The 13,269-nt window shown below is 38.0% G+C and overlaps 2 protein-coding genes and 1 pseudogene across 3 annotated transcripts; 2 read left to right on the top strand and 1 right to left on the bottom strand.

The window, feature by feature from the left end:
* The first annotated feature begins 842 nt into the window (after window positions 1–842).
* Window positions 843–2,701, top strand: LOC143544912 (transcription factor IBH1-like 1 pseudogene; annotated as a pseudogene). The gene is made up of 2 exons (XR_013137332.1): window positions 843–1,015; window positions 2,129–2,701. The product of XR_013137332.1 is annotated as a transcription factor IBH1-like 1 pseudogene (transcript).
* Window positions 2,702–5,415: 2,714 nt separating this feature from the next.
* On the bottom strand, window positions 5,416–6,186 carry LOC143544896 (zinc finger BED domain-containing protein RICESLEEPER 3-like). The gene is made up of 2 exons (XM_077036879.1): window positions 5,892–6,186; window positions 5,416–5,822 (listed from the first exon to the last, which is right to left on the bottom strand). Exons 1-2 carry the CDS (start codon window positions 6,184–6,186, stop codon window positions 5,416–5,418), a joined length of 702 nt encoding a protein of 233 aa, XP_076892994.1.
* Window positions 6,187–11,011: 4,825 nt separating this feature from the next.
* Window positions 11,012–12,952, top strand: LOC143544895 (uncharacterized). Its single transcript, XM_077036878.1, has 3 exons — window positions 11,012–11,063; window positions 12,258–12,824; window positions 12,933–12,952. The coding sequence occupies exons 1-3, from the start codon at window positions 11,012–11,014 to the stop codon at window positions 12,950–12,952; spliced, it is 639 nt and encodes a 212-aa protein (XP_076892993.1).
* The last annotated feature ends 317 nt before the right edge of the window (window positions 12,953–13,269 follow it).

The following is a 13,269-nucleotide window of genomic DNA, read 5'->3' as shown; positions in this document are numbered from 1 at the left end:
TTGTCAGTGAGCTGTCACCCTGTGATTGGTTCATGGGTTGCTTTTGTCAGATCTTGTCTATTTGTCCATACCTTGGTAGGTATAGTACAAAAGATCTTCTAGAAGCGTACGAACTGGCTCTTTTGGGCGGGAATATTCCCGCCCTGCTCATTCCTTCTTCAGGTGCCATTGCTGAAGTATAAGAGTTAGTGCCTTATGCGTGTAGCCTTACTGTTAGTGCGGGTAGCCTTCCTCCTTGGTTTGTACCCACAGCTGCGGGGACAGGCAGAGTACTGTACCAAGGGAGGCTTTCCTGCGGGAACAGCTGGCTTACTGCGTGTAAGGTCTTCATCTCTCTGAGCATGGTGGGTCCTGCGGATCCAGTTGGTCTTTGCGCAGACGTACCTTTTCAAGGTGAGTCTTGTGGGTCCAACTGGGCTTTGCGGGAACCTACCTCTTCAATAACCTTTATGGATTTGTTGAATTTTAATAGACCTTGTACTTTATATTTTCAATTTTAATAAACTCTATACTTTATAAATTTATTTAAATATATTATTATATATAATATTAATTCTAACCCGCTTGAATAATGTTCTTTATCGTTTCGACTTAGTTATGCTTGATCTTTACCATTTCGACTTACTCATTATTTTCTATGTTTTACAATTTGGTATAACTTTTGCGAACTAACGCACGTCAATGGTTCAACATGTTTACATCTATTTCCAATGTTCTTATGACAGTTTTTGGTTAAGTTTAATGATCCTGCTGCATGCAATACGCGAGCCTTAAAAACTAGTTTAAATTAATTTGTATAGCTAAATTGCTTTATATGGAGAATTCATGAGTATTCCTCATAGGGTTTCAATGAAGACCGTAGGACATGGATTTCCATGTGATTGCATGGGCAATGTCTTATCCTACTTTTCCCAACTCATTTAATAAATTATGCTTTACACTCTATTTTTGTTCTTCTCAGGATTTCTTCCGCAAGCATTCAGTCCTTTCATAGATTCTTTCTGCAAACTTTAAGGTATGTTATTCATTATTTTTATAACATTAGTTGTTCATGACAAAACTTTTATTCATATATTACATATGCAAGTGAATTTAAAAAAGAATTCATGTATTCTTTTGAATAGATTTTGTTTCTGTACAGTAATTCATGTTATCACTTTCGTGCTCACAAAGTAAGTATTTTGAGAATTTCTGAGGGTGCAGGGCCGTCTCCGAAAATTTAAATATCTCGGCCGAGCAAAAGTAAAAAGGCCCGTATGCCTTAACGAAAATTTTTTATTCACTAGCGTACATGGATAAAACTTTTGTTGACCGATTTATTATAAGTAGAAACCATTCTCATAAACCATTGCAGATAACCTTATTTTTAACACCAAAAAACATATATATGTTTTATGTATAAAAAAGTTTGTGCCCCCGAACCTTATGTGTCCCGGCCGATGGTGTGACTCGCACACAGCCTCCCCTGTGAGGGTGTATACTTTATTTGTTATATGTTATAGGGTTTTTCTGATGAACGTCTTCAACTCTTTTAAGTATATGTTTTGAGGCAAGAAATATCATGAATGGATTTATCTGTGCATGAATTATACTCATATAACACACACATGCATATGCAAATACAAGGATCTTTGTACTGTTTAAATGCTGCTTTAAATTTGTTCTAGGATTTGGATACTTAGGGAGATTTGGATAACTTTTAGGATATAACTAAGTATTTCTTGGCAATTTATTTTAAGTTTCTTGTACTTTTAGGTAGCTTGCTAACCCTGCAAGCGAATTAGGCAAGTTAATTCGCTTAGGTGGCAAGCGAACTCCGTAGAGTTTTGGTGAAAAACTGTAGTCAATGGACTAAGTTCGATAAAAATCTACAGAGTTCGCTTGATACCCAAGCGAATTTGCTAAGTTCGTTTGCCTCACGAGCGAACTCCTAAAAAAATTGACACCCCCAACAAACTTGCTTAAGTTCGTTTGCAAGGGTCACAAACTGTCTAGAAGTAGATAATTCTTGAAAATGCCCAAAACCATTTACTAATCCGTATTTGGAGTGTTTGTTTTTAAAGATTAATCACAAAGGATGAAAATTTTTGTTAAACTGTTAAATTAAATGATCTTTTACCTATTGTAGTTAAACTTCTAGGAAATAAAAATGCACAAGTCTAGCCAGCTCAAGAATGACTTCATCAAGAAATGGGTTCAGGTTCTTCAAATATATTGTTCCTCAAAGAAGCAAATGAATCTTTTGGAAAGAACGAGAAATATAAAGCTTTCCGCGGACATCGCCTTAGCCTCAGCTAAAAGTTCATCAACTTGTTGGAGTAAAGCTATAATCTGCAAGGCAAGAAAAGACAAATGGAACACGATTCATCTTAACAGTTTATCAGAAAACGAATCAAAATTCAAACGCGCACACCAAAACGTCACTTGCCACAAGAGAATTAGAAGCAAGAAAATATTGAAAAAGAGTTGTTTCATAAAAAGAAGAAAAAGCCTTGTCATAGATCGAGTTTAGCGACTTCTATTGCTAAAAGATTGGTGAAGAAGAGAACTCAAGTTCTTAAAAGGCTTGTACCAGGTGGAGAATCCATGGATGAATACACCATCATTAAAGAAGCAATAGATTATATACTTTCTCTTAGGGTACAAGTTGATGTAATGAAGAATCTTGTGAATGCCACCACTAATTTGAATGAATAAATTGAACGGTAATTTGATAATATATAGGTATGATTTATTGCATCTTGAAGAAATCAATAGAAAATTCTCAAAGAATTTAGTATGTTCATGTATGAAGAACACAACTAAATTTGATAGATTTGTCAAATGTTATTCAAAACTGAAAATTGTCATTTAAATACTGAAATGTATCTATCTATCTGTCTATCTATCTATCTGTCTATCTATCTATCTATAACAATATATATAACCGAAACCTCTAAAATCCTACGTGTCATGTTTTGGTCGCTCCCTCACACCTTTGAAGCCGCCCAATTGCTTCATTTGTAATTGGTGAACTCTCATTGATTTAACCCGATTTGTACTCGTTTACCTTGGAAATATACCCGAATAACTTTACACGGGTCATAACACATCTCACTAATATAACTCTAAAACTTGCCTCCATCAATCCACTCTCCCCTTTTCCTCAAACCGTAGGACCAACACCATTCGAAGGTGGGCGGCTTAAGCCGCCTAGAACAATTATGTTTGATTGGACTTACACACATTCATCACTTAGGCCGTCGCATTCAGCTAACCCTAGCCCCCACCTTTTGCTCTTCTAACGTAAGCTCTAAGGCTTCACACCTAGGAATGGCAACGGGGCGGGTTTGGGGCGGGTTTTGCTTAACCCGAACCCGAACCCGAAACCAAAAACCATCCCCGTACCCGCCCCATTACCCGTCGGGTTTAATTCGGGGATTCCCCGTTTGGTTTTTTGTACCCCCCCGACCCGCCCCGTCCCCGAACCCGAAAACCCGAAACCGATCCGACCCGACCCGAAATTGGTTCATCACATAACTGAACATTTATCGAAATAAACTTCTGCATCACACACATGAAAGCTGAAACAATGTGTTACAAAGGAAATAAAACCAAGTCTACATGGCCGAAAAATCATGCCAAATACACAAACTACAAACGTGCGACCAAATCTAAATACCAAATCAAACCAAATCATCCAAAGTCGTCGTGCCACTTTCTTTAGTACCTACCTACATTAAGAATATTTATCAATAAATCAACCAAGTTAAAAGAATAAAAGCTATGTTACAAAAATAGTAAATTTTATAAATATTATTACCTCTTCCACATCCATTTCATATTCAATGGTGCGGCAATATGCCTCGGTCTTTTCCGAACAAGTTTCTATATTTAATAGTAATAACATAAACATATATTCATGATTATGAAGATAAATAACATGAGTAATAATGTAATATTCAATATAGCGTTACCTCGAATCTCATTCAACAACCAACTTTGAGCACACATTAAAGCCTCCAAAGTTTTTGGGTGAAGTCGACTTCGGTGAGGACTTATTAATCTTCCACTTGTACTGAACGCAGATTCATAGGCAACGGTGGAAACTGGAATTGCCAATACATCTTTTGCCATCCTTTGAAGTGTCGGATACTTACCTCCATTTGTCTTCCACCAAAGCAACAAATCCAGTTCTACTTCATCAGGCAAAAGATTTTCTTTCAAGTAGTTATCTAACTCCGCCATATCATTCAAGTCATCATTCACCTTAGCTTTGGATTTAATGTCAGATAGGAATTTTTGGAATCCACCAGAAGAACACTCTGACAACCCCGAACTGAATAAAGATGAACTAGAACCACCACCTATAAATTAATGTGAATCAAGATAAATCAAATATTAGCAATTTATATTTATACTCATTAAATATTAATATGATTATACCTTCATAGTAGTTTTTACCACGTGAGTTGGTAGATTCATATTCTTTAAAAAAAGCTCGGACAAAATCCTCAAGAGATTTAAACTCTTCCTTTGCCATTTCTTCACCGTATAAGGCAGGCATAAGCAACTCTACGTATTTTAGCTTGTAACGTGGATCTAAAACCGCAGCCATCCCCATAATCCCATGAATTACAGACCAATATTTATCAAACTTGATACTCATTTTATACGCCATTAGACTAATGTCAACAATAGAAGACTTAGTCCACTCCCGCATAGAAAAACGAATCTCACATATCAAAGGGAAAAAGACATTAGCAGTAGGATACTTGTTACCAGAAAACAAAAGAGTTACCCGATAGAATAGTTGTAGCTTGTTACATATCTCAGTTGCTAAGTCCCAATCAAGGTCCGTAGGCAAACTAGTATACCTGGGCTCTCTTTGCTTTAATCGCGTGAAAACATGTCTATAAGGTATAGCAACACTAAGCATCAAATAAGTAGAGTTCCAGCGAGTCTTGCAATCAACGATCAGTTTCTTTGTGTATTCCATTTCAAGTTGATTGGCTGCTTCCTCAAATTTTTGCTCTCTTTTTCCTGATGCAGACCAAAATAAAACACTTTCTCTAATTCTTTCAATCCCATCCTCAATAACAGACAAACCATCTTGAACAATCAAATTGAGAATGTGCGCGCAACAACGCATATGAAACAACTCTCCTTTCCTCATGAGTGATCTCAATGGAAGCTTCTGTAGTAACTTGTTGATAATTGCATCATTTGTGGTACAATTATCAACGGTAAGAGTAGACACTTTTCTATCAATATTCCAATCACATAGACAATCATATAGCGTATCTGCAAGAACATCAGCTGTATGTGGTGCAGGCACATAAATAAACCTATATAAAATTTATGCATCAATATAAGTGTAAAATACATTTAAAGTTTTAAACTAACTTTATATTAGACTTGTACAATATATATGCTTTACCTCATGATTCGGCTTTGCAAGTTCCAAGAGTCATCTATAAAGTGTGCAGTGACGGCCATAAACCCTTTTCTTTGATGGTTAGCTGTCCACATATCAGTAGTTATTGCCACTCTACTTGTGATCCTCCCTAATAGTTTCTTAGTTTTCACCCTTTCATATTCATAAATTTTTAAAATGTCGCTCTTGATGGTATTTCGACTCGGAACCTTAAACAAAGGTTGAAGACCTTGAACAAACTTTCTAAAACCATGATGGTCCACCGTTGTAAGAGGATACTCGTGCACAATAATCATCTCCGCGAGATCTCTCCTTGAGTTGTCTGGATTAAACGTGTAGTTGGAGAGATATGATGAACTACCATCAACTTTCTTTTGCTCCATAATCAAGATGCTTTGTCGTATATCTTTAACAGTTCGTCTTGGACAACGTTCAAAATGATCTCGTAAATGCGATGTGCCGTTTTTGCTTGAACCTCCTAGCTTTTTCTTACAATAGTTACATTCCGCCTTATCTTCACCGTTCACTTTCATTAATTTAAAATGGTTCCACACGGCAGATCTTTTCCTTTTACCACCGACATTTTGACCATCTTCAAAAGTATCATCAAGGTTAGACTCATCGTGGGTAGTAAAGTTAGTTGGTGGTGGTTCATTAGAATCATGTACCCCTTCACTGCTTCCTTGAGGAGTAGAATAAGTAGGAGTGTTTGAAGCAATGGGAGTAGGAGTACAAGTGTCTGAAGCAAATTTATCACCTTGTGATGCCATATAGTTGTAAAAACCTACAAAGAAGAAGTTTGAAATAAACCAATTAAATCATTGTGTAATATCTATACGCCTTCACCTTTTTGATAATATTTTCAAAAAGCTGGTAGTTGTCAGTGTACGGATATCTATACGACTCGTATAGGCTGTACGAGTCGTATAGAGGGTGTATGAATATTGAAGCAGGGTGTGTTATTAACAGGTGCCAAAGGAAATATGACATTTCAGAATTCAGGAGTCAAATAAACATAAAATCATGTCTAAGTGCAGCCCATATAGACACAAGAAATGCAGTCAAATTATCTAAGAAATTATTACATCATATCCACAAATTATCTAAGAAATTAATAAGCATGACATATGTGAACTCGATAAAATAATACAATCATATCCACAAATTATCTAAGAAATTATTACATCAAATCAAAGTATTTTGTTTAATGCAGATAAGATCAAGAAACTGTAAACACACATAGTCACATATTTGTAAGGCCCCGAACCCGGTAGCCCTACTTTAGCGTCGGATTTACTCATAAACACAGTTCTTCAATCAGAGTTTATTAAAACTTTTCGCGGAATATAAAACATCAATCATTTGTTACAAAACGTTAAACCTTTTCTTTGATACCATAACACAAAACTTTATATTTAAAACATCTTTACTTCTTTCTTCAGATGCCAGCCGTTCAATCCATGCCGTGTGTCATCCTCATGCTAACTCTGTAATCAGCTCACCTGCGTGCATACTAAAAGTCAGCTACGCTGAGTGAGTTCTAGTTAATCGAACGCCATACAATACATACACATACATACATATCCGTAGATACATATCCATACTTCACTAGTTACCCTTCTGTTCTACATACACACTTACTACCATACATACACACATATTTATAACCACTAACCTCAGTCTACCGAGAGTACGTTCATAGTCCGCCGTCTATACCTGTACTCAAGGTCGTGAACACGTAAAAGGTCCGCGGTCCTTACCTATGTTCACCCTTTATGGTACGTGCAAGGTCCGCAGTCCTTCCCTATACCATCCTACATCCACAACACGTACAAGGTCCACAGTCCTCCCCTATGTTGCAACCTAAACCATAGCACGTACGAGGTCCGCAGTCCTCCCCTATGCTACCACAATACAACTACAGCACGTATAAGGTCCACAGTCCTTTCCTATGCTGATGCCTATCTATAATACGTATGAGGTCCGCAGTCCTTAACTACGTTGTCGTCTATTATCTGTAACACGTATAAGGCCCACCGTCCCTATCTACGTTTACGTCTATCATCTACTTTACGTATAAGGCCCGCAGTCCTTAACTACGTTTACATCTATCATCTACTTTACGTATAAGGCCCGCAGTCCTTAACTACGCCATCACCAGCCGAGTCTATGTCCGACAAAAGCTAGAGGGATTTGCCATCCTAACTTACTATGTCGAACGTAGAACTCACATACCATTCGTGTACCTGCATACACCTACTTCACATATACAATAATTACATCATAGCATAAGAACACCCTAGGCGTTCTTTACATCATTCATTCAACAACCATACCTCTTGTCGATACGTGCAATATCCGAAGATCGTTCACGCCCCGACAAGTATTCATTTGTAATGTTCATGCATCTTCGATGTATAATATTCGTACCTTTATTTTTGACCTGACAGTACGCGCAATATCCGAAGATCGTTCGCGTACCGACAAGCAACCATTCATATCCATCACATATATCACATATGGCATACACTTATCACTTAGGATAAATGTATTAACAACACATCGAGTATGCACACAGCCCCGAAAACATAACACATAAATGGGGCTAGAAACTCACCTGAATACTGTTACGCTCTCCGTTAATAGTTATTCCCCTCTTGAGCTGCGCACGGCTAACTGTATAATATTTACACGTATCAATTAGCTACTACTACTTATGTTGCGTTTCTATCTTTATATGACCCACAACGAACGGGGGTCCGGGGGCAGCGCCCCTGGTAGCGGGGTTCTAGGGGCGGCAGCCCCTAGCGGGGTCCAAGGGGCAGAGCCCCTGGCTGGGGTTAAGCTGCCAGGTCAGCTTGGAAAAATTTTATTTTCGATAACTGCCTTAACACATTTTCCATTAGGTTTTTAATTTATTTTATAAACGAACTTCACTTCAGGCGAAGTTAAACCTTAGGCGAACTTGGAAACAGCTTGGTTCTGGCTTGATTCGGTCGAATAGGGACACGTTCGATCGAATAGGAACACGTTCGATCGAATAGGAACACGTTCGATCAAACAGGAACACGTTCGATCGAATACAACACGTTCGATCAAACAGGAACACGTTCGATCGAATACAACACTCATTCGATCGAATACAAAACTCATTCGATCGAATGAGTTGGAGACCATTCGGTTGCTTCCCTATTCGGTCGACTGGACTTGTTCGATCTACGCATTCGATCGAATGGACTGATTCGATCGACTGGTTCGATCGAATGAGTCTGATTCGACTCCTTCAAGCTGGGCGACGGAGAAACCCACGGGTTTTCCAGATTTTCCAGATTTTTGACCCAAAATCGAAGTTTTTGACATGGAAATGCTCGGGATTGAAAGGGCTATCGATTCCTAGTACTTTTAAACACAAAAGCTTGCATTTTGACACCAAAACAAGGCGGTTTTTGACCCGAAAACTCAAGTTACGAAAATGGGAGTTTTTGCTCGATTTGAGGTCGGAAATGGTTATGAAAACGGATGATTTTCGAGAGGGACTTACCAAAAACGATTAGGAACAAGATTGTGGACTCGGATTTGTGATTTGAGAACTTTCTCTCTCTAGCTTCTCTCTCTAGAAATGAGAGTGTTTGGGTGGGTGTAAGTGAAGGAAGATGGTGAAAATGGTGGAAGTGTCAAGAACTTTCGTTTATATACTACGGGTTTGGTTAGGCTCGGGTTGGCTTCCTACGGGTTGAGACAGGCCGAGTTCATAAAATAACTAAGCCCAAGACCCGTTCCTTACTCGACATTAAATAACTAAAACGTGAAATTACTAAACATAACTTTCTTTTATTTATCAATATAAAAATTTTAGGATGTTACAATATTAGCCTAATTTGAAAAAATCTGTTAAATCTCATCAACATATCCAAACAAACAATATCACATGTTCTGCTATCTAGGCACTTCGTAGTCAAAACATGATGTGTGATTTTGAATGCATCAACCATTTAAGACATGTCCTCTTTTTCACTCAAAACAATCTGTATCTTAACGAATTATAGATCTGGATCTCTGAATAGTTTAATTGAGACTCAAAACAAACGGGAGAAAACATAGAGAACGGTGTATCAATTACTCAATTTCAAATGATTAAAGAGTGAGATTACATACTTCGGCTGGGATCAAAACGAGGAGGAGGAGGAGGAGGGTGGTCCGGTGGTGCAGACGGCGATTGAGTGGATGGTGATGGTGGCGGAAGAGTAACAGCAGCAGGGGAGGGGCTGGATTGTCGGAGTCTGGATTGCCGGAGTCTGGATTGCTGGATTGCCGGAAGAGTAAAAGCAGATATGAATCGGGGGGACGGGGGCGGACTGGATGTCTTTTTAGGGTTTATTGGTTTTTAATATATATATATATATATATTATTTATATTTATATTTATATATTATATCGGGGCGGGTCGGGGCGGGGGTACCTGAACCCAAACCCGAACCCGAACCCGAAACAATCCCCGAAACAATCTCCGAAACCCGACCCGAAACCGAAAAAACAAAACCCGACCCGACCCGAAATAAGCCGGTTTTCGGGTTTCCCCGTCGGATTCGGGATTTTTGCCATCCCTATTCACACCAAGTCTTCATTGACATAATATGCCTGCTTAAGTAGGGTCAGGCAAAACCATTGTTGCCTGATGGACACCAATGTCTTCATATCGCACGACCTCTTAACATCACACCAGTCAATCCCGAATCCTTTGCTTGTTGTGCAATGACGGTACTAGTGTCCACTGATCGTTGTTTCTAGATACGGTTGCCGGTTGATATCTCTTCTAATTCGTCTATATGCGAAGAAAATTGTTGTGTGGAGGAATCGATATCTCGACATAAGCCAAGAAGCATATCTTGTGCCACTCCATTTGGACGTATGAAACTGGCATGCATCCTGGCTCCCGAGACTCTTTCATAGAATTCCAACAATTATTCCCGCTCCCAAAAGCCTACAAGAACGGAGTTGATGCTCCCACATCCATAGCATGAGTAGTTAAAGCACGTGAATGATTTGAAATTCGAGTTATTTCACGGAATAACACTCGTATATACTGAGGTCGTAATGGTACCTTTCAATTTAAAAGTCTCTCGACGGCTGAAGAGTGAGCGTATTCTTGGGCCATCGTAGAAACATGGATCGGGTCGATGACGGAATGAACAACGCAACTTTACGACAACTTTTTCGCACATGTTCACTGGCATCACATACACAAGTGCTCTCTGAACCGTGGAATAAGTGTAAGAATAAATATATGGATATGTATATTTATGTATGGCCTACATGATCATTTATATTATAATAGATCAAAGTTAATTAAATTATACCTTATAATTATGTTAGCTAGGTAATTGTTGATGGACCAAATTACCCTTTTCTTGCTAACCAAGGGTTTCCCCTTGGATGTATATAAATATGGAGAGACTAATTAACATCACATAACTTAACCATAAACCCTCACACAAATTCGTGAGCCTCTCTCTCTCTCTATTATTCGGTTTCTCAAGAACCCTAATCCCCATCACTAATATACATCCTAAAGGGGAACCGACCAAGCTGACTGTCATGTCGTCTGGATCGTACTCATCAGCCGTGGCCACTCTCTCTGCTGTGACAGGTATGTTTTAGTTGTAGGTTTATCATAACATCCATGTTTTCTATTACATACATGAAGAATTGATCAACATGTGGTATCAGAGCGATGTTGATTAATCAGTTCTTCATGTCTTCCATTAACTCAGGATCTAAACCGGAAGACATGGACTAAACCTGATAAACCCTAACAGTTTTCGGTTTTCATTAGTTCGTATTATTTATTTATCGTTTTGATTAAAATCCGAAAACTGATAAACCCTAACAGATTTTCGTTTTAATTCGTTTTATTTTATTATCGTTATTAAAATCTCGAATGTCAGAAACCCTAACAATTTTTCGGTTTAAAAAATCGTATCTGATATAACCTGACAGTTTTCGAAATCTGGTAAATTAAATGATTATTCGCGTTCATAGCAGTTTTCAAAAATCTAGTATAATCTGGCTCAATATCTGGATTGTTATAACCAAATCTTGGATAAACAAACAATCCCTAAGAATTCAGATTAAACGTTATTAGCTGTTCATAAACTTATGGGTGTATGTGTTTACGGCTAAAGCAGTTTTCGGAGAACACTGAGTTTCCGAAAACACTAGAACCCGTAAACGCATCAAACCAGTAAACTAATATCCCGAGACTAAATATTTTTGTGAACAGTAGCCTTAATCGTTTTGTTTGCTATTAACTAAACTAATGTTTTGTAAGTACTTAAAATAAATATTTATCACTTTTACAAAACATATAAAAGCTTAAACTTGAATGAATGATGATGTACACTTCTGCCCAAAGGTGATGTGATACATCTAACATATCATTCAAGTCTAAATACAAGCTATGTTAGTTTAGCTTAAACATGATTTTAATGTATCACTTCTGCCCAAAGGTGATGCGATACATTTATATCAAAGCAAAACTAACTCGTGCATAATTAAAATGGTTGTTTCACTTCTGCCCAAAGGTGATGTGTTACAATTGTTTTGTACATATACTTAAGTAAAATTTAATTCTGTCCAAAGGTGATTTATCTTTTATTTAAGTAAAATTTTATTAATTCATTAATCTATTATTTTGATGTTAATAATAGATATTTATTATCACAGCTTCATAATTTAAATGGTTCTTGTTTATGCATGCATTAGTTTAAATTGCCCATAGTTCACTCTAAGTTTTCTTCTAGTTTAGTATCTTAACATTCTCATATAAAAATTCCAATAACAGCTCCAAATGGTGGAATCGCATCATTAATCGGAGATAACTTTGCTGCCTGGAAGGACTCTCTTATGCTTAATCTTGTCTTCCCGGATTTCGACTTTGCTCTAATCGAGGATGAACCTCCAGCACTAACCATTGAAAGCACCCCTGCTCAGCGCTTATTGTTTGAAAAATGGAAGAGATGCTACCGCATGTCTCTAATGCTTATGAAAAACTCCATTAGCATGCCCATAAGAGGATCCATTCCAGACTCTGACAATGCTAAAACCTATATGGCTTCTGTGGAGGAACAATTCAAAGGCACGTCTAAGGTGCATGCTAGTACTCTTATTCTCAAGTTGGTGACTACTAAGTACGATGGAAGGAGTGGCATTCGTGGGCACATTATGATGATGAACGACATGGCCCATAAGCTGAAGGGATTAGACATGGAGATCAACGACGTTTTTCTGGTGCACTTCATCATGACCTCTCTTCCACCTGCCTATGAAGCTTTCAAAATCAATTACAACACCCTAAAAGATAAATGGTCCATGAGTGAACTGATTGCTATGTGCGTGCAAGAGGAAGAACGTATGAAGATGGACAAACCTGAAGTTGCTTACCTTGCCACCAGTTCCAAGAAGAGGAAGAACACTAATCCAAGAAAGGAGTTTGCTAAAGTTCAAAAAAATAATACAGGTGCCTCAACCAGCTCTTAGAACTCCACTGGAAAGCCCTTCTGCAAGTTCTGTAAGAAGTACATTCATAAGCAGAAGGACTGTTCAGACTTTAAGGAGTGGCTGGCTAAGAAAGGTAATGATCTCTTTATGATACTTGAGTCCTATAATTTAACTGTTCCTGCTAATACATGGTGGTTTGGATCTGGTTCTATGGTTCATGTAACCAATTCTACTCAGGGATTCCTTTCAATCCGGAAGCTGGAAAGAAACCAAAGAACACTAAGACTGGGGAATGATAAAGAGCTTGAAGTCAAGGCTGTGGGAACTTTACAATTAATAATGAAAATTGGTTTATG

Source organism: Bidens hawaiensis, unplaced genomic scaffold, assembly GCF_021521415.1.
Source record: "Bidens hawaiensis isolate Kalapana, Puna unplaced genomic scaffold, B.hawaiensis_p1.1 tig00013803_1, whole genome shotgun sequence".
In the NCBI taxonomy this organism is placed as follows: Eukaryota; Viridiplantae; Streptophyta; class Magnoliopsida; order Asterales; family Asteraceae; genus Bidens; species Bidens hawaiensis.
Note: the sequence above shows the minus strand (reverse complement) of the source record. Positions and strands in the feature narration are given on the sequence as shown.

Coding starts and splice junctions, on each gene's coding strand:
- LOC143544896 (XM_077036879.1), bottom strand. CDS start 6,186: ATGGCATCACAAGGTGATAAATTTGCTTCAGACACTTGTACTCCTACT. Junction 5,823..5,891: donor TTGTAAGAAAAAGCTAGGAG/GTTCAAGCAAAA, acceptor GAACTGTTAAAG/ATATACGACAAAGCATCTTG.
- LOC143544895 (XM_077036878.1), top strand. CDS start 11,012: ATGTCGTCTGGATCGTACTCATCAGCCGTGGCCACTCTCTCTGCTGTG. Junction 11,064..12,257: donor CACTCTCTCTGCTGTGACAG/GTATGTTTTAGT, acceptor TTCCAATAACAG/CTCCAAATGGTGGAATCGCA. Junction 12,825..12,932: donor GTGCGTGCAAGAGGAAGAAC/GTATGAAGATGG, acceptor AAAATAATACAG/GTGCCTCAACCAGCTCTTAG.